The sequence below is a fragment of the Saccopteryx leptura genome, chromosome 6 (genome assembly GCF_036850995.1).
Source record: "Saccopteryx leptura isolate mSacLep1 chromosome 6, mSacLep1_pri_phased_curated, whole genome shotgun sequence".
NCBI lineage: Eukaryota > Metazoa > Chordata > Mammalia > Chiroptera > Emballonuridae > Saccopteryx > Saccopteryx leptura.
The window spans coordinates 191,533,331-191,560,599 of record NC_089508.1 but is presented as its reverse complement, the minus strand read 5'-3'; the positions used below and the strand labels follow the sequence as shown (position 1 = coordinate 191,560,599).

Here is a 27,269-nt window from a genome sequence, read left to right as displayed (position 1 = left end):
GTGTAAGTTTTTATTGAACAAAGAAAGCATCTGGGGAATAGAGATGGTTCAGTGACAGCTGGTGCTCAGCAGGAACGGGACAGTGTCCCTGGGAAAAAGGTCAGGGTGAGACCAGCAACAGTCACAGCAAAGGGACAGGAGGCTGCTGTAGAATAAACCCTTCCCGCCCAGGCGGAAGACCCGACGGAAGGACGAGGACAGAGACCGCCAACCCCACACGGTCCGCCTGGGCCCTGGGCCCACAGTCACGCCCCCTGGTCCCACCTGCACACACAGAGACCGCTGGCTCCCTCAGATGCCCCTCGGGAGGGCACCCCCAAAGAGAAGGGGTACTGAACTCTCCCGCCAGGTGTGCGGGGAAGCTCCCAGGCAGTGTCTGGTTGTAGGAAAGCAAACGTCACCAAATGGGGTATCGTCGGATTTTAAAAAGCAGCCCTGAAGCTGCAGAAGAGGAGGGGGCTGCTTGGGGGGGGGGTGCCGTCCTACCCGCCTAGCCCCCCTGCAGCACGAGCAGAGGTTAGGATGCCCCTATCCCCCACCACATCTGGGGAGGGGCCGGCTGAGGCACCCAAGGAGGGGGAGGGGCGGGCTCAGTTCTCCATCCGCGGGGGGGGGGGGGGGGGCACGCCCACCTGGGGAAGAAGAGGTCCACCAGCATTTATTTTCAACCAGCCAGCTCCTTCCTTAGCTCTGGGCCTTGTACCCTATTTGCAAGTCCCGTTCTGAGAAACGCTCTCAGCATGGGCAGTGGCCTGAGCCCACCGCCATTGTTCTGTGTGGGGATGCCTAGGGCTCAGGGGGCCCCTCCATGGGCTCTGTGGTCCCAGGGGCCAGAGTTCCTGGAAGGTTCCAGGCTCTCGGTTCTTGTCCTGGAAAGGCGAGAGGCGGAGGGGGGCAAGGATGGGCAGGCGAGGCCAGGGGGCGGGCCCCCACTCCACCCCCAGCGTCCTCCTGGCTGATAGGGACGAGTGTGAGGAACATCCCCGAGGCTTCACATTTCTGGGCTGCTCCTAGAGCCTCCGAGGCCACGACCTCTCCCCTGGTCCCCTCGGTTCACGGCCAGCGTCCACCTTGCAGCACTAAATGGCTCCCTCTGAGGGGAGGGCTCACGGACCAACGCTGACCCTTCCGACTGGACACCACACCTGCTTCCAGGTGAGGGAGGTGACCTCAGCAGCAGACAGGGCCCACGGCTTCCTGCGCGGCACTGGCCGCACTCGAGGGCCCGCTGTGGAGGCCCTGCTCGCCTGCTGGCTCCTGGGCTGTGCTCCTGGGGGCCCTTGTGGCATTGGCCCGGATGGAGACGTGATCCCAGCCTCCCTAGAAGGAGAGAACCATGTCACTGGGGCTTCAGAGGGGGTCAGGGGGCAGAGACCATCCTTCCAGACAGCTGGGACCCACGCATGCGCAACGTGCCCACGCATGCGCATCGTGACCGCGCAGCCCTGGGCCGAGGTGACCCCCCTGCCTGGCTTGCTCACCCCGATACCGTAGTCCCAGCCCTGCCCCTTGGGCTCCGGGGGCTGCACGCCTGTGCGATGGCACACGGTTCCCCGGCTCAGGCTGTGGCTCCCCTGCACTTTGTTGGCGATGACCCAGACCTAGAATGCAGACCGGCTGAAGGCCCGGCCCGGCTGGGCGGGCGGCGTGGGAACGGCCACAGGGAAACCAGAGCAGGAACCCCGGGCCCGAGTCTCCAACCCCAGCGCGAGCCTCCGCCCTCTGTCCCCTGGGCCCCAGACCTGGTCCAGGGGCCCCACGGACACGCGGCGCACGTTGTTGGACACGTGCTCCCAGCTGGAGCCCTGCGGGTAGCTGGGCGCGACCCCCTGGCGGTACCACAGGTTTCCTGGGGAGAGAAGGGTGCGACTGTGGTGAGGCCAGGGCACTGGGACCCACCAAAGGGTCCGCGCAGACGGTGCTCTGACGGCCCTCCTCTGCGTCTCCAGGCTCGCTGGGGCTTTGCTGACCCACAGCGAGAGAGAGAGAGAGAGGGGGGGGGGGGGGGGCTAGAGGGACCTCTCTGCCCGCCCCTCCCCACTCAATGCCACCCGCACCCCTGGGCTGGGCTGGCATCCATGTCTGCTTTCTACGCATGAGAAACTGAGGACAAGGAATTCTTTATACAAAAAGAGAGGACGGGGCTGGAACCAGAGCCCTGGGTCCCCATCCTGTACCTTCCCTTCCTCGCCTTGCTCAGGCCTGACAACTGCCCAGCAGGATGGGAGGGGAGGTGGGACAGAGAAGGCCTGAGGCCACACCGCAGGGCCACCTCTCCAGCCCCCAGTTGCCTGCAGTGGCTCCCAGGCCATGGGTCTGTGCCCTATGCCCCAGGCCTGGGCAGGGCTGACCACCTGTGGGGGGCTGGTGTGCCCCACCCTGCAGAACGTGGGGGGAGGGACCTGTTTGGAGGCTGACCCTGGCTGGGTGGCCTCTCATGGCGGCTTAAGAAGATCTCATGTCAGGGACCTGGGGGCTGGGGAGAGTCTCGCCCATCAGGGTACTCAGGGAGCCCCAAACCTCCCCCACTGACCACTGGGGATCAGGAACAACTTGCCATTCTCATCCACAGCGAACACGGACGTCTGGCCCACGGACACCTGCTTTAACCTCTGCTTGGGAGGAGATGGGATGAGGTACCAGCCATCACCTGCAACGGGAGGGTAGGACTCGGATGAGGCCGGGACACCACACCTGCAACCCCACACGCTTGGGAGCTTGTGGCCTCCTCTGCAGCTTGCGGGTGTGGGGGTGGGGGTGGGGTGCCCCGACCTCTGTGGTGAGCTGAGCGCCAAGCAGAGCTGACCTGTGCCCTGCCAACCTCCAACATCCTGGCGTCTCCCAAGGCACAAAAGAGGCCGTGATAGGTTTCCCGAGGGTGGGGCTGGAGGTGCCGATCTCATGAACAGGGACACGAAGGTGCCCAGCCCAGCATGCGGTGGAGAGCCAGCCCCTGTGGCCACTCTGCAAACCCAGGCCCCCAGCCCCGTGTGGAGGGCACGAGGCCCCAGCAGCCGCCCACTCGCCTGTCTGTTCCTGAGCCGCCTCCCCCATGCCGGACACTGTCTAGACATCCAGCCAAGAACAGGCCAACCTGGCCTGCCTCCGGGAGTAGCCAGAGTGGCCACCGTGAAGTGGGTCATGTGGCTTGGTGGCACTGGGTGGGGGTCCTCCTGCAGGTGGCGCTCACCAGCTGGCTGGGAGGGGGACACGGAGCCCCTGTAGAAGGCAGAGCCGTCCCTTGCCACCGCCCACACCTGGGAGCAGCCCCCGATGGAGACCGAGGTGAAGGGCTGGTCGGTGCCAACGTGCAGCCAGGAGGAGCCCTGGAGAACGAGTAGGGAGGGACCCTGAGGGTTGCCTGGGCTCAGCCTCGGCCACCCACCCCCCAGCCCCAGGTTCCGGGAGCCGGCTGCTCCTCCCATCCGCCAAACTCATCCTCAGCTTCTCCAACTACCTACGGCTGCTCCTCACGTCCGCCAACCTTATCCTCAGCTTCTCCAACTACCCACGGAGCCCAGTGACCTCCCTGGCCCACCGCCACAGCAGGAGTCCTATTTCTGGAAGACTCTGTCGGAGCCCTGGGGGTGACCACGGGGTGGGTAGGCCCACAGGTCCCCAGAGGCAGAGCCGGGGGGGTGCTCACCGCAGGGTTGAGCTCGGACACACCCAGGCGGCATAGGACGTCTCCCTTGTCGCTGACGGCCCAGAGGGCGATGCTCTGCTCACTCCCGTTGGCGCCTGGGCTCTCGGGGATGATGGACACGTCCCTGAGGGCGATGGGGGCCACCTCCAGCCAGGGCCCACTGGTCACCAGCTTGCATTTTCTGTGTGGCAGGGAGAGCACAGCTCTGGGCACCCAGGTGCTACTGCCAGCCTCGGGCCAGCCGCCCCAGACACATGGGGCTGCAGAAGGTGGCGGTCGGATCCCTGCTCCCCAAGGTGGCCTTGGGGGGCCCTGGGGAAGGCCAGGACACCCCTGCCCACCCCGGCCCTAGGTGGGCACCCCTTCCAGGGTGGGTGGCTCCACCCCTGCCCTGCTCCCTGCCCCCAGCCGGGCCCCCTGCCCTGCCAGTCCTGCTTACAAGAAGAGGCTGCCAATGACATTTCTCTTATTTGTTCTTGAAAGCAAACTCTTCAGAAACAAGAGAGCGTTGGGAGCCCGCGGGCACTTCCTGGGCTGACATTTACTTTGATTCCGTTTCTCCTCCCCTTGGCCTCCCGGTTCCTTCTACTGGGACTGAGGTCAGGGGCCAGCGAGGATGTCGGGGGCCGGGGAGGACCCGGTAGGAGGGGCCAGGCCACACCCCCCAGTTACCTTGTGCTCAGTCTTTACCTGGCCCAACACCTTCTCCTGACAAAATCCCTCATGGTTTTGTACCCATGGTATGAGCTGCAAGAGGAAGATGCTGAAATCAAGACCGCTTCCTGGGAGCTTGTGGAAAGTGACGCGTACGCACATTCCTTCCTTCTCCGCCTTTCTGGGCAAGGAGCCCCCGTGGGCTGCGGAGTGGGCTCCACGGGCAGCAGGTGTCACGGGGCGCGAGGCTCATCCTTCAAATGCCTCTAGCCTGGCCGGGCTCTCCTGGGGCCCGGATGAGGCAGCTGCCCAGCTGGCAGGTTCCAGCTAAGGGGGCTCTGAATGCTTGCCACCCCAGGCCCGACCACAGCCCTTCCAGGGAACAGTCGAGCTGAGTGCCCGAGGCCTCCGACACCTGTCACCTCCCGGGTCAGCTCAGAAGCCCAGAGCTGCGTCTCAGGCCCTGGCTGGGGCTCTCCTGACTCCGTCTCCCATTCGAATGTGGCTCGTGCACCGTGTTGCCGTGCCGCCCAGCGCCATGCACCACGGCCGGCCGGGGGGACGCCTAGCTCCACAGGCACCCTCGGCCTCCGGCTGCCCACATGGCGCCGACCTCACTCTGTGCTGCGTTCGGCTGACCCTTCACCTCCCCACCCCCCTCATGTTGGGCCCCCCGGGCTCATCACCCAGGGCCCAGCCCAAAGCTCCCCCAGGCCCTCAGCCCAGGGCACCAGGTCCTGGCTGGCTCTCTCGCAACCATGGTCCGGCAGTGTGGGGACACAGCAGGTGTCGAAGGAGCCACGGTGTCCTCCCTGAACCCAGCTACCTGAGGAGGCCGGGCGTGCTGGCCGGAACCCCCTGGGCCGCTCCCCACCTCTCTAGCAGGCCCCACGCCCTGCTGGAGCTGAGGCCGTACACAGAGCCTGCTCTTCAGCACTCCCAGGGCTTGAGGGGGCGAGGGGGGGGGGTTTGCGGCCATGCTGGGCAGTAGCGGCCTGCTGGGCCACCCTCCCAGTTCTGCCGCTCAGGGCAGCCCTGTGAGGGGCTCCTGATGCTAGGAGAGGGAGGGGGAGGGGGAAGGGTAGGGGGAGGGGGAGAGAAAGAGGGAGAGAGAGGGAGAGGGAGGGGGAGAGAGAGAGGGAGAGGGAGAGGGAGGGGGAAGGGGAGGGGGAGGGGAGGGAGAGGGAGAGAGAGGGAGAGAGGGGGAGAGAGAGAGAGGGAGGGAGAGGGAGGGAGAGGGAGAAGGAGAGGGAGAGGGAGGGAGAGAGAGGGAGAGAGGGAGAGAGGGAGAGAGGGAGAGAGGGAGAGAGGGAGAGGGAGAGGGAAAGGGAGAGAGAGGGAGAGAGGGAGAGGGAGGGAGAGAGATGCTTACGAAGGGAAGTCACTGGCGTACTGCCACCCCTCCTGGTCGGTGCCCCCAGGAACGCTGAAGTCCACAAACCAGTCAGACACCTGGGGAAGGGGCAGGTCAGTGCAGGCAGATCCCCCACTGCCGTCCCCACTCACCCGCAGCCTGGACTCACCCAGGTCCACTGGAGGGAGGGGGGCTTCGTGCCGGCCTTGGTGCACTCCTGCAGCCCCGTGGCATCGCTCCACATGTACCGGTCGGTGGGCAGACCCCTGTGCAGGATGAGGCGGGGTGTGTGTGTGTGTCTGTGTGTGTGTGTACACGTGTGTGTGTGCATGTGCGCATGCATGTGACCGGCTCAGGAGAGGCACTGGCCAGTGACAGACACATGCACTGGGACTACTGCATGTCTGAAGAGGTGGACTGCTGTAGGTCTGGGGCCACACTGGGCGTGACCCGACATCACGAGGACCCTGGACCGCAACCCACCCTGGGTCACCGCAGCCGCAGCGAGGGCTGGGAGCTCACCTCGCTATCTACACTTATCCACGTGCCAATCTATCTGCACGCACACACTGATGTCTGCCTCCCTGTATACACATTTATGTCTTGTGTTTTATGTATATTATACCTCTCAATACATGAGTTTTTTAAAATACACATTACACTTCAAGACTCAAGGAGAAAAAGCCCCTGCAAGCAGTAAGACCCTGTGAGGTCCACGCTGGGGGCCAGATGCCAGCTCCCACGCCCCACACTGACACGGGGCGGGATGTAGCTGTCCAGCTAGCTCTGTCGGGACTGTGGCCTGCGCCGGGTAGCCCCCGAAGCCTCCACAGCGGCTGGGTGCAGAGTCCACACTGCACGCTCACCTGCTGGTGTAGCCTGTGACAGGGTTCCAGCGCTGGTTCTCATAGATGTACACGCACTTCACGTCCCACTGGGTGTAGATGTTACCGGTACCGCTGGCCAGGCCTGGGGTGGGGGGGGGGAGAGGGGGCTGCCAGGACCCGGGCTGCACCTGCCCACTGGGGACTCAGGCTGCTGTCTGAAGCACCAAACGCCGCAGAGGCAGGTGTGGGGGTCAGCTGAGAGGGGTTCACAGCTCGTCTCGCAGGGGCAGGCCGGGCTGGGGTTTCTCTGATTAATCTGGGTTTGCGAAACCTTGATGAGAAGAGCCGGCTGTGCAGTAAGCCTCCCAGCCACACCCCCACCCCAGCTCCTCCATCTCACCCTCTGTTCTGGCTCCTCCTCTTCCCCCCTCGCCATCCCCCTTGCCTGACACCGCGCAGGTGTGAGGCGCAACCAGCTCACTCCTTATTAACCCTCAGTCACCTCCACGGGCCCCCATTTCCCCATTTGTGAAATGGGGACAGAGGTCATTCCCGCCTCACAGACCTCGAAGCTGTTGTTTCTGAGCAATGTTACGTCCCCGTGGTCTCAGTGGACCACAGCTCCACAGGATTACCCACCCTCCAAAGGGGAGCATGGGGCACGGAATGCCCAGTTTCAGGGCTTGCTTCTGCCTCCGCTTCCCAATAGGAGACCACAGGGTCCTGCCTTCCAAAAGGGCTCTCATCCTCCAAGGTGCAACCTAATGAGGACCTAGAGGCTCAGGAGGCCCGGGGCCTGGGCTGCCCCACAGAGGCCTCCCCTGCGAAACGAGGCCTTAGACACGGCAGAGGCCTTGGTTGCTGCCTTTCTAGAGCCTTCAAGGCCGGGAAGGCACGTGGGAGGCGAGGCCCAGGGTCCGGGCTCACACGCCTGGTGGGTTGGCCCCGGGACCCGTCCTCTGCAGAGGATGGCAGTGACAAAGGTCACCTGTCAGCCGGCTGCCAACTGAGTGTCAACACTGAGACAGCGGCCCTGGCACGGGGCGAGGAAGCCGGAGGGATTAGAGGGAACTGCTGGGAAGGCTTTGGCAGGGTGGGCAGCCGGTCCTGCCAACCTTGGGGCGCGGGCCACCCTCACCTGGGAAGCAGCCTCCGCCGTGGCCGCCCGTGTACACCCAGGCTGTGCCGTTGTAGCCGATGCCCCACACCACACCCCGGCCGCTGGCCTCCACCACCCGAAGGTGGCCTCCCATCTGCCGCCAGAACCTGGGAGGAGGAGAGAGAGGGCTGGAGAAGGGGTCCCGGCAGGGCCTCTGGCCCTCCCCCCTGGAGCCCTGGGGGCCTCGGATGGGCACGTCCCAGCAGGGAGCGGGGTCAGCTCAGGAGCCAGCGACAGCCGGCACCCAACAGTGACAGCGAGGTCCTCTGGGTGGGCGGAGTGCAGGGTGCGGCTGCCATCTAGGTCAACCTGCCATGGCCAAAGCCCTGCCACTGTCACCAGAGGGGGTCTGACAGTTCCAACTGGGCGCGGGCACACAGGGCCTCCGAGAGCCAATGACTGAAGGGCAGACAGACACGGCCAGTCCCCTCCTGGACAGGACCTCCTGGACTCATGTCTGTCTCCTTGGCGCTCATGGGCACTGGGTGACCTTCTGGGAGCAGTACGGGGAGCACATGTCACCTGCAGGGCCCTCCTCTGCTTCCCCATCAAAGTGGTCGGTGCCTCAGGACAGCTGCCCGCAGCGGGCAGCCTCACTCCACCCACTGGTTTTAAATGCTCTGCCCGCAGTGGACAGCCTCACTCCACCCACTGGTTTTAAATGCTCTGCCCGCAGCGGGCAGCCTCACTCCACCCACTGGTTTTAAATGCTCTGCCCGCAGTGGGCAGCCTCACTCCACCCACTGGTTTTAAATGCCCCTGACAGAGCCATGCCCCCCTTACCCCAATACACAGCAACTGGTGGGTGGGGTGACCTGCCCTGAGCCCAGCCAGGGTTCGTCCCTTTTGAGGGTCTTTGCCCAGGCCCTGAAGACTTGGGGCCTGTGCCTGGCCAGCAGGAAGCAAGGCCCTGTGTCGTCCTCCTGGGGCCCTTCTGGATGGAACCACAACTCTGGCAGCAGGGGTGGGCGTGGCCAGGGCCCTGCCGGCCGGAGGCACAGCCACTCACATCTGCTCGCAGGGCATCAGGTGCTCAGGGGCCTCCAGGTCTGGGCTGGGCTCACTCACGAAGATGTCCCCCTTGCAGGTGATGGACCAGATGGCCTGCGACGAGGGGCGGCCGTGGACCCTCCGGCTCTCACAGCAGGACAGGTTGAGCAGGGCCAGCTGGCATGGGCAGATGGCCAGTCACCACTGGGAAGGGCCGGGCAGCAGGCCAAAGCGGGGCTGCCCCTTGACCCCTGGCCTGTGGGGAGCACTGCCCACTCACCCAGTCGTTCATATCCTGCTCGGTGACGGCGGCCAGACGCACTGGCCACCTCTGCCGGGTCCTCTCCGGGGTGTATAGAGCGAAGGAGTGCTTGGCCTCATTGAGCACGGGGACCAGGACTGTCACCTCGTTGAGAAACACGTGCAGGTACTGTGCGAGAGGGCGGACAGCAAGGCTGTCAGCAGGGAGGGACAGGGGTGGCCTGGTTCACCCCCGGGGGCCGCAGAGCCAGTCCTCGGGGCCCTGGCCTGCAGGTTTCAGCGCTAGGCTCTGCAAGTTCCCGTGGGAAAGTCTAGTTCACGAGCAAATGCCTGGTTGAAGATGACGGGGCTGACTGGGCTCGAACCCCAGCCCCCGGAGGGGGGAGTGGCTTTATCTCCCTGCGACTGGTTTCTCATGAAACACCAGCCTGTCAGTGGCGCATACCCAGGAGATGGCTTTCTGGGACTGCCACACAGCTGCCTGCCAATGACGAGGACTCTGTCACCAGGGGCCAGACACAGTCCTGGGGGGAGGACCTCGGGGCTGGTGTCCCGGGCCCGTTCCTGCTCCCCCCGCTGGGCACCCGCACCCGTCGCACCCTGCCTGCCACAGCACCTTCTTCTCCTCGTGGACCATGTAGTAGATGAAGAGGATGCTGTCCCGGGCACCGTCGTGTCCCGTAAACTGCTCCAGGGCCACGCGGACGTCCACCCACTTGTGGGGCTTCCAGTCGCACCACCACTGTAGGCTCCCTGTCTTCACCCACACCGACTGCGGCACGGGCCCCGGAGGCCACGGGACGGTCACAGGCAGGCCCCCCGCTCTCCGACCCTGGGCCCTGTGTGTGCCCAGGACCCAGCACCCGGGGCCACCCTGGCCCCGGTCCTTCCGCTGCCTCCTGGGGGACTCCCCCCTGGCGCTCCCAGCTCCCCCACTTCACCCTAGTGACAGTGGGTGGGGTCAGGACACACCCGATGCCACTGACGCGGTACAGCCTGTGGGGTCCGCAGCTGCCCCTTGTTCTGGGTGGGTAAACTGAGTCTTGGGGAGGTTCTGTGCCTGGCCCTGTGTCCCACGGCGAGTCAGAGCTGGCGCCCCCACCCGGCCTATCTTGGGGGCCCCGTGCTGAGCCACCGGTGAGACTTCTGTGTCAACAGCCAACCCAGCCTCGCCCCTGAATGAGCCCAGCCGTGTGCTTCATGGAACGTCGGCCTCCCAACCTGATTGGGCTCCTGGGGGCTGGGAGACCACCCTCAACCCTGTCCTCCATTCTCAATGAAACACGGCACCACCCTGGCACGTGGGGACCCCCCCCCCCCTGCGGCAGGGCAGGAGGCACTGTGTGGTTCCCCACCTCCCTGCACTGTGTGGTTCCCCACCTCCCTGCACCTCCCACTGAGGTGCTGTGGTCTCTGGTCCCAGGGCTTACACTGCCCTTCAATGCAGTGGGGCCCAAAAAGAGTAAGGGAGGGGCTTATCCTTTCATTCTGGAACCTGTAAGGACCTGGAAGGGGCAGCTTCCCCTCGGAGGCGGGTGGACAGAGGGATGCTGCATTCTTCTGTCTGTCTTAGCCACCTCACCTCGGGGCTGGTGTACAGCAGGCACTCAATAAATGCCTGCTGGGAACAAGTGTGCCCAGGGACTACCCACCTGCTCCACGGCCTGCTCATAGTGTTGAAAGTTCTCCAGCTCCCGCTTGGTCCTTTCCGTGAGCTGCTGGAAGATCTGCTTCCGCCAGGCGGCAGTCTGGGCCGGCGTGATGGACAGGGACAGCGTCTGCACGGAGGGGGCCAGGCCTGCTGGCCGGCCAGAGCATCAGGGCCAGGTGTTCGGCCCGCCCACAGCTGGACAGCAGGCTGGAGTTCCGTTTTTGTTTTTAAATCAGCCCTTTCTTGTTAGAAAGCTATGGTCTCTATAAAATGCCCAAGAGCTTTCCCCATGCCGTTCACCCCGGTTGTCTCCCTGTTCAAATGGCCACCTCTGCTGGGACAGGGACAGGGACAGGGGAGTGGGCACTAGTCTTGGAGGCTAGACAGACTGTGAAAGCACAGGGCATGGGTCTGTTCCCCTCCCCAGGAGCACCTCTGGGGCGCTGGCCCCCACTGATGCCCACCCTTACCCGACGGGGCGGTGAACCACTTGAGCGCAGCATGAGCCTCCACAGAGCAGCCTCCTCCTGACACCCAGCCCCACAGCAGGTGGTCTTCCGCGCCATATGGCTCCTCCAAGCCCAGTGGGCACAGTCCCAGCGAGGAGAGGCCAGTAGTCTCGGCAGCAGAGTGGCTGCCCGCTTTCTTGGACTCTTTCAGGTCGATATTGGTCCAGGGCAGCTCGGCAGGGGTGGTGGCTGTGCCAGGGTGAGGGTCGGGCCTTGGGGTCTGATTGGCAGGGCTGGTGCCCTCCGAGGCATGCCCTGTCGTCTTGCCTGGACCTGGGCCTGAGGCTGAGCTGCCCCTGGGGTTCCTGGGACTGTCCAGAGACTCTGCAGGGACAGGCTGGTCAGGCCCTGGTCTCTCAGCATCCAAGGAGGCATCCGTGTCGCTCGGTGCACAGGAATCGCCACTGCCCCTCACCTCGTCGCCAAAGAAGCAGCCAGCGCTGGGGACAGAAGAGGGCAGAGCTGTGACTCCCCGGAGGGAGGAACACGTATGTACCTGCGGCTGTCAGCAGGCCTGGCTCATCTGCTCCACCCCTGAGAACCTGTGTGACCCCTGGGCAAGTCACAGCCTCTCTGTGCAACACAGGGAGCTTTGAACAGTCCCAACACCTGGGCTAGACCCATACCAATCAAATCAATATAGCTGGAGGTGGAGATCTGGCAGTAATATCACTTTTTTTTTTTTTATTGTGGCAAAATATATGTGATGCAAACTTTACCATTTTAAATCACACAGTGCAGTGGCATTCAGTATATTCATCACGTGCCACCACCACGATTACTAGTTCCATAAACTTCTCATCAGCCCAAATGGAAACACTACCCTCCCTCCCCTTGCTCGGCCTCCTGGCAACCACTCATTTGCTTTCCGTCTCTATGGATTTGCTCATTCTGGACACTTCATATAAATGGTATCACACACTGTGTGACCTTCTGTGACTGGCTTCTTTCACTTATTATGACGATGTCCAGGTTCACCCGTGTGGGGGCAGGTGCCGGTACTCCATTCCTTTTTATAGCTGAGTAATATCTTCTTGTGCGGCGAAACCACATTTTACTGATCCATTCGTACACCGATAGACATTTCGGGTGGTTCCCACCTTTTGGCAATGGTGAATAACCCTTGCTTCTATGCTTGCTTCTATAAACCCTCACGTACGTGTTTTTGTTTGAGCACCCGTTTTCAGTTCTTTCAGGTGTGTATCCAGGACTGAAACCGCACGGTCACGAGGAACTGCCCACCTGTTTTCCAAAGCTTACATTTCTGCCAGCAGCGGCCAGAGTTCCCGTTTCTCCGTATCTTGTCGGCGCTTTGATAGTTTCTGATTACAGCTGTTCTGGTGGGTATGCTGTGGCATCTCATTTTTTATCTTGATTTGAAATTTCCCCAGGGATTAATGACATTACGTATCTTTTTCTGTGCTCACTGGCCATGCACATATCTGCTTTGGAGAAGTGTCTATGCGAGACCCTTGCCCTTTTTTTTTTTTTTTTTTTGTATTTTTCTGAAGCTGGAAACGGGGAGAGACAGTCAGACAGACTCCCGCATGCGCCCGACCGGGATCTACCCGGCATGCCCACCAGGGGCGAAGCTCTGCCCACCAGGGGGGATGCTCCGCCCCTCCGGGGTGTTGCTCTGCCGAGACCAGAGCCACTCTAGCACCTGGGGCAGAGGCCAAGGAGCCGTCCCCAGCGCCCGGGCCATCTTTGCTCCAATGGAGCCTTGGCTGCGTTGCGGGAGGGGAAGAGAGAGACAGAGAGGAAGGAGGGGGGTGGTGGAGAAGCAAATGGGCGTCTCTCCTATGTGCCCTGGCCGGGAATCGAACCCGGGTCCCCCGCACGCCAGGTCGACGCTCTACCGCTGAGCCAACCGGCCAGGGCGACCTTTGCCCTTTTTAAATTGGGTGGTCTTTTTGTTGTTATCAAGTTGTAAGAGTTCCTTATGTGTATTCTAGATACTAACTAAGCCCTTGTCAAATATATGATTTGCAAATACTTTCTCCCATTGGACTATCTTTCACTTTCTGTTTTTTTCACTTTTAATTTTTATTGATTGATTTGAGAGAGAGAGAGAGAGAGAAAGGGGTGGGGGAATATTCATTTGCCATTCCACTTAGTTGTGCATTCATTGGTCTCTTCCTGTATGTGCCCCAACCGGGGACCAAAGCCATAACTTTGGTGTTTCGGGGATAATGCTCTAATGGAGCTAACTGGCCAGGGCCTCTTTTTACTTTCTTGTGTTCTTTGATGCACAAAACTTTTCATTTTGTTTGATGAAGTCCAATCTATCTTTACTTTTGTTTCTTGTGCTTTTGGTGTCGTATTTAGGGAACCATTGTCTGCTCTGGCCGGGTGGCTCAGTTGGTTGGAGTGTCGTCTCCATGGGCCGGGGCTGCTGGTTCAATCCTCGGTCAGGGCACATACAAGAATTAACCAATGAATGCATAAATAAGTGGAACAACAGATCCATGTTTCTCTCTCTCTAAAGTCAATAAATAAAAAAAATTTTTTTTAAAGAAGCTACTGCCCATTCCAAGGTCATGCAGATGTGGGGCACTGGTAGCTTCAGTAGCGTCTCAGCTGATTCCAACGTGCTGCTCAGCTTGAGAAGAACCAGCTGAGACGACTGAAGACTCAGGTAACTGGGAGCAAACCCTGCCCAGCTGGCCTCTGGCTGTCTGAGCTGGTGGTATAACGACATGATGACCACCAGGAGGGGTGGGGTGGGGGGCCCAGATGGAGACAGGAGTGTGGTGGGCTGCGGAGCACCAGGCCGGGGTCCCATGTGCTGCACAACCAGGCAGGTCAGCACTGTGGGTACTCCCCTGGGGAACCGAGGCGACTCCCGGGGACGCTAAGTCACCTGCCCGCACTCTCACGGCTGGTGGGCAAAGCTGGGACTTGTGCACGCTAGACCCAAGGATCTCCACGTGCGACCCCGGAGCTGCAGCTGCACCTGCAGCAGCAGCCGCAGCAGAACACCTGGGCCCTCACAAGAAACGCAAGCTCTCGGCCGACCAGACAGGCGGAAACGGAAGCTGGGGGGCGGGGCCTGGGGAACACGAGGGAACAAGCCCGCAGAGGATTCTGGGGCGCGCCCAGGTCTCAGGCCCCAACTCCAGGGAAGAGGGAGCGTCCATCTTCTTCCCTGAGCACCCGCCCTGCAAAGACCTTGAGACTTCAGAACCAACGGGCCAGTCCTGCTCTGGGCCAGCCCAGGGCGCCGACACAGACAGACCTGCGGCCTTGCTCACCTGTCGCCCCCCACTGCCCACCCCCGGGGACAAGCTTGGACCGCAGGCACCGGAAGGGCAGGCCCCCCGGGCTGTGGCTTTTCCTGCCTGGGACGAGGTCCAGGGCCCTGCTGAGAGGCTGGGCAGAAGCCCCCTCCAGACACTGCCCACCGAGGCCCCGGACGGCCCTACCCCAAGCAGACGCGTCCATGCCCGGCTGCCCCGGGATCACCTGAGGAGACTGGAGGAGCTGCCGGAGTGTGACCGGTCCCACTCGCGGCTGGCGACAATGGCCTTCCACGTCTTCCCGCTGAGCTCGCTCGGGGTGACGCCCTGACGGAAGTACACGGCCCGGTCCTCACAGCCGATGCCCCAGACCTGGAACAGAGGTGCTGCTAGGGGGAAGGCCGGAGCCAGACCTGGGGGCCCCCTGCCTCGGGCGGTGCAGGTGGCGGAAGGGGTGGAGGAGACACCCCAAGGCTGGAGGGCACGTCTGAACCCGCAGTAGGACGCGTGCATCCTGCTGTGTGTTAGGGCTACATGGTGGATGGCATGGCTATGGCGGGGGTGACAAGGGTCAGATGCAGGAAGCAGAGCACAGAGGGTCGTGGGGGGGGAGGGCAGGGCCTGTCCGCTCCCCGGCCCGGGGCAGACCTGGCCTTTAAGGCAACCGGGGGCCGGAGGCGGTGGTGTGGGTGCTATGCTAGGACATGAAGCGCACCCATGTCCCTGTATTGTCTCTGGTGGGGAGGAAGCTGTTCCCCAGTGAGCCCAGAGGGTGGTCCTTGTCTTTCTTAAGAAACAAAACAGCCTTCTTCATTCTGACCTCATTTTCCTTGGGAAGATGGCCAGGAGGCCTCCTCCCCTCTGCCTCTGGGCACTGAAGAAGGTGTGCTGGACAGCTGATGGGCCCAGGGCAGGGGTCTGGGAATCAACCCATTCCAGCCCAGCCTTGGGGAGCCTGAAGGGGCTCCAGCTGGCCCAGAGACTGATGGAGCCGTGGTGCCTGGTGGCCTTGCTGGGAGGGCTTCGGGACCATGGTTACTTGGCCCTGGCCAGCCGGCAGGCCCTGAGCACACCAGCTGGCGCCTGTCTGGCCCCTGACTACAGCTGGGAGGAAGGCCAGTGCCACTTGGGAAAAGCTTCTGTCACCGTGCAACAGGGGGACGTGTCACCTTCACACGTTGTGTCTCAAAAATGGCCAACCCTCATTGTTTACCAGGAGAAGGCTACGCCGCATGAACCACACGGGTGATGTTTGTTTGAGATGCAGTGTCTAGGACATCAGGAAGATCAGTTCCGTCCTTCGCCTGGTGAGCTAATCTCCCCCAAATACTTCTCAACAAAACTCTTCCTGTCTGCAGGATGCATGTCCCTCCCCTGGATCCCTCTGCTCACTGCCACTGCTCTGGGGGCCCCTTGGGGGTGCGGCCCAAGACAGGCGGGGGCTCTGGGATCCAGGCGGAACCAGCCCCCTGGGTGCCCTCAAAGGCTGGGCGAGACTGGAGGCACTGGGACTCTCTGCCTTTGATGTCACTCCGACGGGATGGCGGGAAGCCTCAGGAGCCCCCATTCTGGGACCCACCTGAGAGAGCAGGGCGTGGAGCCACGCGCGTACCTGGTCGTTGAGCCCCACGTTGACCATCGTCATCTCCCCGACCATCTGGATCCAGCTGGTGCCGCAGGGATTGTGCGAGTTGACGCCTCTTCGGAACCACACCTGGAAGGCAGAAACAGACGCCTCCCTGGGGTGCCTCGGAGTGGTTCTTTTGTTTTGTTTTAACAAAAGCGCAGGAACAAATGAGTAACTTGATCCTCGGGTTCAGGCCACCCGTGAGCACATCACATCTTTGAGGAAGGACATGTCGACCCATGTGCCTTTTCTCCGCACCCTTGCCACATGCCCCTCTGGGCTGAGGGTCACCTGCCCCGAGTCATGCTTGTCCTGGTGGCTTCCTGTCCATTCTCTGGCTGTGGGCATGGAGCGTTATCTCCCCAGGAGACAGGGCTGCCTGAATCTTTCTAGAACCTTTTCCCCACTGGTTCAGACACCAGTGGCATCTGCTGGTACCAGGCTGGAGCAGCAGGTGGCGGCTGTTTCCCTGCAGTGAGAGCCAGCAGATGGGGACGGCTCGTGGGCGGGTGTGGTGGCCGTGGTGGTGGCAAACGACACATGTGGCATCTCAAATCCAGACTCTGACCTATGAGCCTGATGGCGACGCCCCGTTCCCTGTGCACCTCTGTGTGAACCCCACCTTAGCTCGTGCATAACCAAATATTTGTTTTATCACTGAGCAAACGGCTCATATTAATCATGTGCTGTGCGTTTAATCTGTTGCTCTCAGAGGGGGGCAGTGCGTGGGGGCCCCTGAGAGGCAGTCGATCTGCACTTTCTCAGGTTTTTAGCACTGGAGGTGGGTCACATGTGTGGGTGACCCGTCCCGCTCGATGTTAGGGGATGCCCTTGAAGTGGGTGGGGTTGGAGAGAGAACTTGTAAGCAACCTGAAATCAGCTTATTTTGTTGGCCTTGCCTCTGATAAAATAGAAATGGCAGGCACTGGACAGGAGCAAGGGGAGGCAATCAGCTAGCCGAGGGTTTCAGAAAATCAGCTTCCCAGTCTTGTTCTCAAGGGTTCAGACCATAAGAACAACAACAAAAAAAACCCCCAAAACCCCACACCACCCTCAACGTGAAATGGAGCCTCGGGGCCCAGCCCCCCGGGAACCCCATCTTACCCTCCGGTCCTTGGTGACGGCCCAGACCACGCCCACTCCCGCCGAGACGTGCATGATCCCATTTTCAGCGGTGGGAGGCTCCACTACGTCCCAGGAATTTCCTACCCAGCCCCAGAAGGAAGTGCGGGGTCCTCATCAGCAAGCGCGCGGGGGAGACGCCAAGCACCCCCCGCCTCTCCCGGTATGGGGCGTGTGGCTCCCACCTCTGGGGTTGTTCCTGTTGATTCCTTCCCGAACCAAGGCCTGCCCCTCCCAGAGCGTAGCCCACAGGAGGTCGTGGGGCCCACAGCTGATCTGGACCACCTCCCCTGGGGTGTCCACGATGGACCATGATGAGCCTTCCGGGTTGGGGTGGCTAACATCCTCTCTGTACCACACCTGGGAGGCGAGAGAAACCCACAGGCAGGGTCCGGTGGGGTCAGGCCAGGGCTCTGGAGGAACCAGGGCTCAATCTCACCTGCATCAGCACGTGCACAGGCCGAGCGTGGGGTCTTGGGAGAACAGGGGCCAGGCTGCCCTGACTTCACTCTGACCTCACCCTGCCCCAACTAACTGCCTTCGGGATCCTCGGGCCGGATGAGATGACCCCTCACTGCGGCTAAACAGTGCGACGCCTCGCTTTCTGACGTCCTAGGGGACAGACCGGCTCCCTTCATCTGCTGTGAGAGCCCCCTCCTCACTCACCCGAGTGTCCAGTGAGAACTCTGCTCCAGCTTGGGTGTCCTGCACCCCCTAGTGGTGACCACTCTCAGAACACCTGGCCGGAGGGGAAGCTGACCTCGGTGATTTACATAGGAAAACCACTGGCCAGTCACAAATGTCTAAAATGTCCACTTCCTTTCTCTTTAACACGAAGACAACAAGCATAATCAGACAGTTAAGACTCTGCCATGTGTTCATATTGTCCGCACTGTCTGGCTCACTGCATCTGGAGGGGCCACACGTTGCTGTGTGGTCCAGGAAGTCTGGGGGTCCCTCTGGGAGCTGTCTCCATACTGGGGACCATGGACTCCCAACCCTCCTCACCCCTACGGTCCGCACTGCAGACCCAGGTCTAAACCTCCCTTCTGCTCCCTGCTGGTTTGGTTTGGGGGCCTGTCTCCCCAGCTCCTCCTGGGGCCCAGGGTCCTGGTCACACCTTTTATGGACCGCAGGACTGGGGCAGGGCCGCGCAGGCCCACAGCCGGCCTGTGGTCACCACAGACACCGCTCCTGAGCCCCTGTTCTCCCTCCTCTCTGCTTCCAGGTGGTCGCGGCCCCTCGGTGGGGGCTCTGTGCCAGGCCAGCTCCCCACCATCATGCCACGTGGCTCACAGAAAATCGTGGTTGACCTAAGCCCCGGGCCCAACAGGACCCCAGAGGTAAGCCTGGTAAAAACCTGCGGTGACTGCTCCAAAGCCAACCAGAGAATTTTGGTCAATTTGTGGTCAAGAATATTGATTCGTCACAAAGCACACTCTATCACTGCACTCGGGACCATCCACGTTGCTGCTGCTGTCCGGGGTTGGTTTTATTCCTTTTAATTTATAAATGCTCTGAGAAAAGGACCTCTCCAAACATCCATTCACCCACCCATCCATCCATTCCCAATTACCTGTCCCCATTCACCCACCCACAAACAATACTTCCAGACACTGCTGTGGAGAGGTGCCACAGGGAGGTGGCAGGGAACTCTGAATCGGTCTGAGGAGACAGTATTGATGGCATCCTAGCCGAGGGTGGGCACTGATCAGTGCTTTAGGGGCGCAGAGGAGAGGCAGGCCGGAACAAGGCAGAGAATGCGAGGTCAGAGGCTTCTGGAAGGAGCAGGACCCAGTGGGTCAACAGGAAAGAAAGCTTCACAGAAAGGGTGACTTTGGGGACCCAGGCAACATGCCCCCAACTCAGGCTAACCCCGGCTGTGGGGACAGGAGGCACGGAGGTCTCGGGCAGCTCTATTCCTCCTCCACCTCTGGGAGGACAACGGAAGGTCAGCTTCTCTCTTTCCCCACTCCTGACGGTGGCCACCCCTCCCTCAGCCACCTCCCGCCCAAGGCGCAGGAGAGCACAGGCCTTACCTTTCCCTGCAGAGACACTGCCCACACGGACAGGTGGCCCACGGGCTCGTCTGTGACCTCCCACCCCCCTACAGAGAGGTCGTTGAAGGGTTCTTTGGGGTCGTCCTTTAAAGGGATCTGAAACAAACAGGTGCGAGGCGGTGGCGGTCAGTGCCTGTGGGCGCTTGGGCCAGTAGATGGCGCTGCTCCTCCCGGGTGGACACCCGCCCTGCAGCGGGGTGTGCCCTCTCCAGCCCTGGGCATGCTGCCGTTCATTCTCCAGCTCAGTGCACAACTGCCTGACTTCACAGCACGCACATCAGAACAGAGGGTTCCCGCCCCTGGGTCCCCTCCACCCTGCACTCCCTCTGTCAGCCACAGGCCCGAGCTGCTGTCCCCAAGTGGTTACTGCTGCCCCGGCACGAGAGGCAGATGCACACCCAGGGTCTTGGCTCTGTGTGCCCCTGGGTCCCCTCCACCCTGTACTCCCTCTGTCAGCCACAGGCCCGAGCTGCTGTCCCCAAGTGGTTACTGCTGCCCCAGCACGAGAGGCAGAGGCACACCCAGGGTCTTGGCTCTGTGTGCAGTGACCTGACCGCTGTGACTGTCCCACACCTAGAAGGGGGGCGATCACAGAGCGTGGCCCATGGCTCTGTGTGCAGTGACCTGACCGCTGTGACTCTGTCCCACACCTAGAAGGGGGGCGATCACAGAGCGTGGCCCATGGCTCTGTGTGCAGTGACCTGACCGCTGTGACTGTCCCACACCTAGCAGGGGGGCGATCACAGAGCGTGGCCCATGGGTCTGTGTGCAGTGCCCTGACCGCTGTGACTGTCCCACACCTAGCAGGGGGGCGATCACAGAGCGTGGCCCATGGGTCTGTGTGCAGTGCCCTGACCGCTGTGACTGTCCCACACCTAGCAGGGGGGCGATCACAGAGCGTGGCCCATGGCTCTGTGTGCAGTGACCTGACCGCTGTGACTGTCCCACACCTAGAAGGGGGGCGATCACAGAGCGTGGCCCTGTGGTGTAAGCCCTCCGTGATGTGGGCTGTCACCCTGAACTCTGGGCTACTCCAAGCCTGAGGTGCGTGGACGCTCCAGAAAGGTCTGGTGAGGGCTCGAGGCCTTCCCCTCACTTAAGGCCATGTCGGACCCCAGTCTAAGCCTCGTGTCCCTACGTTGGGAGGTTTGTCTGGGTCGTGGAAACCATACAAGAGCCAGCATGGCTCATCCGGCGGTGAGGAAGGAAGAAGTGCAGAGAGTGAGCCCCATCTGGGATCGGGCAGTGGAGGGACCAGGGTCAGGACAAGTTCTGCGCTGTCCTGGGCCAGTCTGGCCTGCCTCCCTCTGGCCCTCTCCCAGCTGAAGGGACTTGCAACGCCACACTGTTCCCAGAGTGGGGTGGCATTCCCTGTGCGTAGGTCGGAGGACAGAAGTGGGGGTTAGTGGGATCCTCCCCACAGCAGGAGCGCTGCAGGCCCCGCCCCCAGGCCACACGCAGGCTCTGACCTTGGCCCAGGCGTCCCGGGACTTGTATCTCCTGTACCGGATCCACCTCCGCCGCCGCACACAGGAATTCCACTTCTTGTCTCTCGTGTAGGTGGCAGGGAAGTCAATGGCGTATGTCCACCCCTGAAGGACAGGGCGCAGGGAGGGGGGCTCTATAAAGTCCTGCGGGAAGGAAGTGATCGGCCGGGGAAGCGGGGAGCAGGTGGAGAGAGGAAGAGCACGGATCCCCACCAGTGAGTGCTGTGCAGAAAGTGGGGAGCAAGCAGGGCGCAGGCCGGGGCTGGCCGCCACAGGACGCTGGGCACAGCACTGAGGGGGGCGGGGCCTAAAGCGTTCCCTCCCACGGGGCAGCTGCGCGGAACCGAGTTCACCTACCCCTTTCTCGGTGGGTTCCCCTGCAAAGCTCTCGTCCACGTACCAGTCGCACTCCCACTCCCAGTGCGGCGAGGGCAGTGCCACCCCGTCCAGCGGCCGGTGCTGGAGCCCACTCACGTCGCTCCACGGCCAGCGGTCACTAGGCAGGAGCTTCTCACAGAAGCCACCCACAGGGTTCCAGCGCTGAGGGCGGGAGGCAGGCACGGGCGTCAGGCCTGCAGGTGGCTGGGGAGGCCAGGCCCCTGCCAACAGGGCCCTCTGGCCCTTCTCCACGTGGGATGTGAGCAAAGGGCCTGCCCAGAACTCAGGGATCGGCCAGCCCATCGTCCTGACCCCAGAGACAGAGAACCGGATACAGGACACAGTGCCTCAAGGGGCAAGCAGTGGAGGGCGTGGCCTGTCCTGGGCTCCGGGACACCCCGTACCCTTGTGTGAACCTACCCAGCCTGTCTTGGCGATGACAGAGGCTCTGGTCTCAAGGACCCCGGATACTGCACAACTCGGATCTTTAGCAGAATGTGGGAACTGGCTGGAGTCAGGGGTGCGGAGGCTTTGTTTCCTAGCCAACCAACCAACTCAGCAACCCAAACGCGTCGCCCACCTGGTTCTCGTAGGCCTCCTCTTGGCGGCGAATGGGGACTTCACTGGCACACACGTACACGTAGACCTGGTTGTCGCAGGCGATGCCCCAGCAGCACTGCGTGGCCGCGCTGACCCGCTTGAACTCCAGCTGGGTGTCCCTGCAGAGCTCCCAGGACTGCCCGGCCGTGGACAGCGTGTACACCCTCCCGAAGAGATCCACTGCCCACAGCACCGAGCTGGGCATGGCTGTGGCGGCTGCAGGAAAACCAGAGGTGGCGGGCAAGGGTCAGTGTCGTGTCCACAGCCAGCTCCAGGCTCCCAGCCCCAGAGACTCCCAGCCCAGCCTGGCTCCTGCCACAGGTGGCAAAACGCAGTCCAGACAACAGAGGGGCACGTACTCCACAAATCACAGCCAGGGCTCAGCTTCCAGTCTGGGGCCCTTTTCTGTTCTTTGCTTTTCTTTCTCTCTAATTATGAGGGCTGCTTTCAAATATACAAAAAAGTACACAGAAAAAAAGTAACCCTCCAAAATTTAATGAATATTATTATTTGGTCATTTTGCCTTCAGGTCTTTCATGTCAAGGGACAAATGAGAAGTCATAGATTTTAGATGAATCCCAAACATACATGTGTCCCGATGCCTCCCCAGGAGGCCTCTGCCTCACAGTGGAGGTCCCCTTGCTCATGCTGGTTCCCTTAGACCAGGGGTCCCCACACTACGGCCCGCGGGCTGCATGCAGCCCCCTCCGCACTTCTGGAAGGGGCACCTCTTTCATTGGTGGTCAGTGAGAGGAGCATAGTTCCCATTGAAATACTGGTCAGTTTGTTGATTTAAATTTACTAGTTCTTTATTTTAAATATTGTATTTGTTCCCGTTTTGTTTTTTTACTTTAAAATAAGATCTGTGCAGTGTGCACAGGGATTTGTTCATAGTGTTTTTTATAGTCTGGCCCTCTAATGGTCTGAGGGACAGTGAACTGGCCCCCTGTGTAAAAAGTTTGGGGACCCCTGCCTTAGACCTTCCTATATGTGTCTGGTGGGGGCGACCACGAATGAGCCCGGCACCCCAGCCAGATTCTCAGTCCAGCAGGAGCCCTGCGGCCGTGGCAGGGGTGTGAGGGTCCCGTCTCTGCTCTCTGTGTGTGACCTCCCTCGCTTTCCCATTCCTCTCTTTCTGCCATTCTTCATTCCTGTTCCTTTTTCTATCGTCCCCTTTCTGCTTGGCAGGGTGTGGGCGAGGCAACCACTGCATTCTGCCGCTGGCCACCCACACGCCCCAGGCTGCCTGTGCTGCTAATCCTGGGGTGTAACTCCTGCAACCTTGGCTTCTGGAAGGGATGAGTCCCCCACCGTGGTAGGGCCACATGGCCAGACCCACGGCAGCCAAACAGAGCGGCGGGACAAGGGTGGCAGGGGACACCGCAGTGGGAAGCTCTTCCGCATAAGACTAAGCCTACCCCTGGGCCAGGATGGAGGGAAGAGCCCGAAGGTGAGGACACAGCCAGTCTGGTTTGGGAACCAGAGCCACCAGGAGACAGAGTCTGGCACCGCGAGCCGGCACAGGCTGCTCCTGCGGCACGCGATGCCTGTGGGTGCTTCCGGAGCTCCAGTGGCTCGAATGTCAACATGAGATGGGCAATGTCTGAAAACAAGGGCGCCCGCCACAGGCAAATAGGCTCTTTGGGAATAAAGTGTCTTACAAACCCCAAGAAAGAGAAGTGAAGAAAAAAAAGTGACAAGTTGCAAAAGATGTGACGAAAGGATAAGGAACAGAAGGGACAGGAGCCAAGCGTGAGAAACATCAGGACAGGAAGTGGAGGGAGGACCCAGGAGGGAGCCTGACCAGCTGAACGGAGCACACATGCCCCAGGGGCGCTGACGCAGAACTGCTGTCTGTCTGCCCAGGGCACCGGCGCCCGGTCACACACACGGGAAGTTGGAACACCAGATTTCTGGAGCCATCTGAAGACTGGCACCCGAGTCCAGTGCCTGAGCTGGGTCCCCTGGAAGAGCTGTGGCAATGCCCAGGTACCCCTTTACCCTTCCCCCAGGGGTCCTCGATCTCCCTGCTGGCATCTACACCATGGCTGAGTGCCCAGAACCGCCCCGGACTCAGACTGGGAATTTGGGTCCTGGCCACACCTCTTTCCAGCATCATCAAAAGTCCACTAACTTCTCTGTGCCTCAGTATCCTGAGCTGTAAAAGGCAAAAAGGAAACGTGACCAATTTACATGGTTGTGAGAATTAAATGAGATAATACAGCTACAGAGTGTATAATAGCGCTCAGTACCCAGCAGGAACTCAATGAGTGTTACCGATGTCATTACTTGGCATTTGCTACCACAAATTGCCACTTATCTTCTATCTCTTCAAAACAAAACAAAACATCCCAAGTCCTTTTCTGGTCAGCCTGAGTCTTCAGCCTCTTCACTTCCTGGGTCTCCAACACAGGGGGTCTCCAACTGAAGTTACAGATAACTACCGCTACCTACAGCCACCACACTGCCAACTCCCGGAGCTGAAACGGAAATACTGCTCCAGGGAAGACAAACATCACTTAAGTTTAAGTAAATAATCCTTTTCTTTCTTAAGGTTAGCAGTCAGGTCATAATAGGTGGACAGGTATGTGAGAAAGCAAATATCGTAAGATATCAGTAGTAGAATCTACATGGTGAGTGTGTAGGTGTTTACTGTGTAATTCTTTCCCCTTGGTTGTATGCTTGAAAATCCTCATCATACATTGTTGGGGAAAAAAGGTGTTTTTTGGGGGGGGAATGTTGGTTCCTATGGTGTTATTTTAATATAAATCCACACTTGATCTTAACCAAAATGTGGAGAGGCAATTTTTTTTTTTGTAATTTTCTGAACTGAGAAGCAGGGAGGCAGTCAGACTCCCTCATGCGCCTGATTGGGATACACTGGGCATGCCCACTAGGGGGCGATGCTCTGCCCATCTGGGGCGTTGCTCCTTGCCCCTGGAACTATTCTAGCGCCTGAGGCGGAGGCCATGGAGTCGTCCACAGTGCCCGGGCCAACATTGCTCCCATGGAGCCTTGGCTGCAGGAAGGGAAAAGAGAGATAGAGAGAGAGAGAAAGGAGAGGGGGAAGGGTGGAGAAGCAGATGGGTGCTTCTTCTGTGTGCCCTGGCCAGGATCGAACCCGGGACTTCCACAAACCGGGCCGAGGCTCTACTGCTGAGCCAGCTGGCCAGGGTGAGAAGCAATTTTAATATAAATCCAGTTTTTAAAGATACCTCTTAGCTGACAGTTCACTGTATTACATGACTATTTGGGTCAGGCTTATGCTGCAGATTGAGCTGAATGAATGGTAACTGACTTGTATTTGATACACTTTCCCTCAGAGAAATGACTAAGCAGTAATTGCCATACAGACATAATTGAACCTTCAGGGCACCTAATGGAAGACTACTGCAAAGAAAGGACGGTGGGGGTTGTGTTTGTAAACTCCCTTCAGAGTGGAGCCTGGGCTTCAGTCCCTCCCCAGCTGAAGATGAGGGGGGAGGGACATCCTACCTAGGTCGACTGCAGGCCCTTAGGGTGCCACCCCAACTCCTCACAGGCCATTACCTGGATGTGAGCTGATCGGGTAACCTGTCAGGAGGACCTTGGGTCACTGGGTCGGAGAACTCTTGAAAGAATGGTTCGAGCATTCTGGGGTCCTGTCATTGCTTTGTTTTATAAGGGTGAAGGGATGGAGTGGACATCTTTCAAGAAAGCAACTTCGGGTTCACTGAGGACTTTGGCACAGTGACCTCCAGTGGAGTTCAGTCAGTTCTGCTCACCACCCTCAGATGAAGAGATCTCTTCAGAGACCAAAAGTGTCTTAAGGGAGGGAGTAGGTGGGGTGGGGGAGCAGGATCACCGTTTCCAACGAAGCTCCTGGAACATTTACTTCCGGGAGTCTCTGTCTTAGAATTCTACCTGAACGGTTGTCTACTGGTTTGTTTTCCTATTACACCCCGTCAATCCCACCCCCTGGGCAAACAAGAGTCCTGGCAGCTAAAGTCGCTTACTGCCTGCCAATTGCAGGGGCTGTTGGAAGGCGACATCAGGGTCCAAAAAGGCGGGAGAAAACAGCAGGACATGCATGGTAGTAAGAATCCGTCCTGTGGAGCAGGGTCCGCCCAGATCCTGGGGCAGGAGCGCCTTCCCCGCAACCCCATCCCTAGCGCCGCGGGTGGGTCAGCTGGTTGCATTCCGGTTCCGTGCACTTGGGCGACAGGTGGGCACCCTGCCCGGCTACCAGTAGCGCCGTGGGAGCTCCGGGCCCTGACCATCTGCCTGCGCTAATCCCACGACAAGATTTGCTCCCACCACTGCCCAGAGGAGGGAAGGCGGGCTCCTCCCAGTGCGAGCCTCTGAACCCCCCAGGCTCCAGCAGCCCTCTCTCTTCTCACATGTCACTCCAGGACACAGGCTGGCGTGGGGGCATCACCTGGCCCTGCGTCCCGGGGGCGGGGGCGGCGCCCGAACCCCGGTGCTGGAACGAACCCCTGAGTAAGGGCGCAGCCCGCCCCTCCGTCCCTCCCTCCGGTCTGCTGTCGGGGCCATCGCAGCCGCCGGGGGAGGAGGCGCTGCCCCGATCTGTCCGCAGTGACTGGGGCGCCACTGCTCCACTCACCTGGGCCAGGGCGGGCGTGCAGGGTCGCTCCGATCTTTCCTCCGCAGACCCGAGAGCCGGCATGGAGGAAGCGGCAGCCGGGCCCACGCCTATTGGCTGGCTTCACCGTGACGCACAGGCAGGGCTCTCGCCATTGGCTGAGGCGCGTTGCGTCACTGGCCGGTCTTGGGGTCGCGGCGGGGTGGCGTGGAGGTCGGTGCAGGGAGGTTCGGGGCAGCGAGCTCGGCCGCCTGCGTTCGGAGAAGCGAGGAGCCACGCAGGACCCGGCTGTGCTCGCCCGAGGTCTCCGCCAGTCCCCCCTCGGGTGCTGGCCCTCCTTCCGTCAGGTCCCAATCCGCCAACCCCCCAGGTCCTGGCCCTTTTCCCCTCGGGACCCGACCCGCCAGTCGCCCCGGAGCCGGCAGGCAGGGAGCGGGGCGCGGCCGGGGCAGAAGCCGCCGTCTGGGTGGTGTGCTCGGAGTGGCCGCTCTGTGACCTGGGCAGAAGCGCAGAGTCCTGCGGGGCCCTGGTGTCTGGCGTGCTGCCCACGCACTGTCCGGTCCCCACTTCCCTAGAAGACGCCGGGCTTCCACTTCCCGTGTCTAGGAGGGTTCACTGCGTGTCCCTGATTAGTGCTGAGGTCACTTCTTCATGACCTTATTAGGCCAGTTGCACTTCCTGTTTTCTCAAGTGTCTCTTCGTTAGATAGTTGTCCTTTGTTTTTGTTTTTGTTTTTTTACCGATTGTAGTTCTTTCTATATTCTGGGTCCCAGTCCTTTGTTGGTCTTGGGTGTTGCATGAAATGGTGTCCTGATAAAGAGAAGTTCTTGATTTTAAAGTACTTGAATTGTATTTTTTCCTTTTTTTTTTTTCTGTAGAAATCCTCTCAAGGTCTTAGGGATATCATCTTCCAGAGGCGTTTGTTTTGTCTTTCACTCTCAGATCTGTAATTAGAGGGGCCTTGTCTGGGTTCATGCCTCTGGTCCTGGCATCTGTCCAGCCAGCTTCATCCCATTTACTCTCAAAAGTGTCTGTAAAATTTCCCTAAGCTTTCTCTTCTAGGGGAAGAGCGAATAGCACATCTTGGCTGGTTCTGATTCTGGCCGGGGTAGATTGCTGGCTT

The 27,269-nt window shown here is 60.5% G+C and overlaps 1 protein-coding gene across 1 annotated transcript; it reads right to left on the bottom strand.

The window, feature by feature from the left end:
* Position 1: 1 nt before the first annotated feature.
* TECPR1 (tectonin beta-propeller repeat containing 1) lies at positions 2-27,013 on the bottom strand. Its single transcript, XM_066342292.1, has 25 exons — positions 26,168-27,013; positions 21,545-21,780; positions 20,944-21,126; positions 20,569-20,691; positions 19,079-19,195; positions 17,225-17,399; positions 17,022-17,122; positions 15,903-16,004; positions 14,517-14,662; positions 11,013-11,491; positions 10,544-10,689; positions 9,508-9,663; positions 8,911-9,060; positions 8,650-8,807; positions 7,620-7,747; positions 6,521-6,623; positions 5,824-5,920; positions 5,673-5,752; positions 4,337-4,393; positions 3,647-3,827; positions 3,191-3,326; positions 2,558-2,650; positions 1,743-1,849; positions 1,482-1,601; positions 2-1,320 (listed from the first exon to the last, which is right to left on the bottom strand). The coding sequence occupies exons 2-25, from the start codon at positions 21,767-21,769 to the stop codon at positions 1,171-1,173; spliced, it is 3,513 nt and encodes a 1,170-aa protein (XP_066198389.1). The 5' UTR covers positions 21,770-21,780; positions 26,168-27,013; the 3' UTR covers positions 2-1,170.
* Positions 27,014-27,269: the final 256 nt, after the last annotated feature.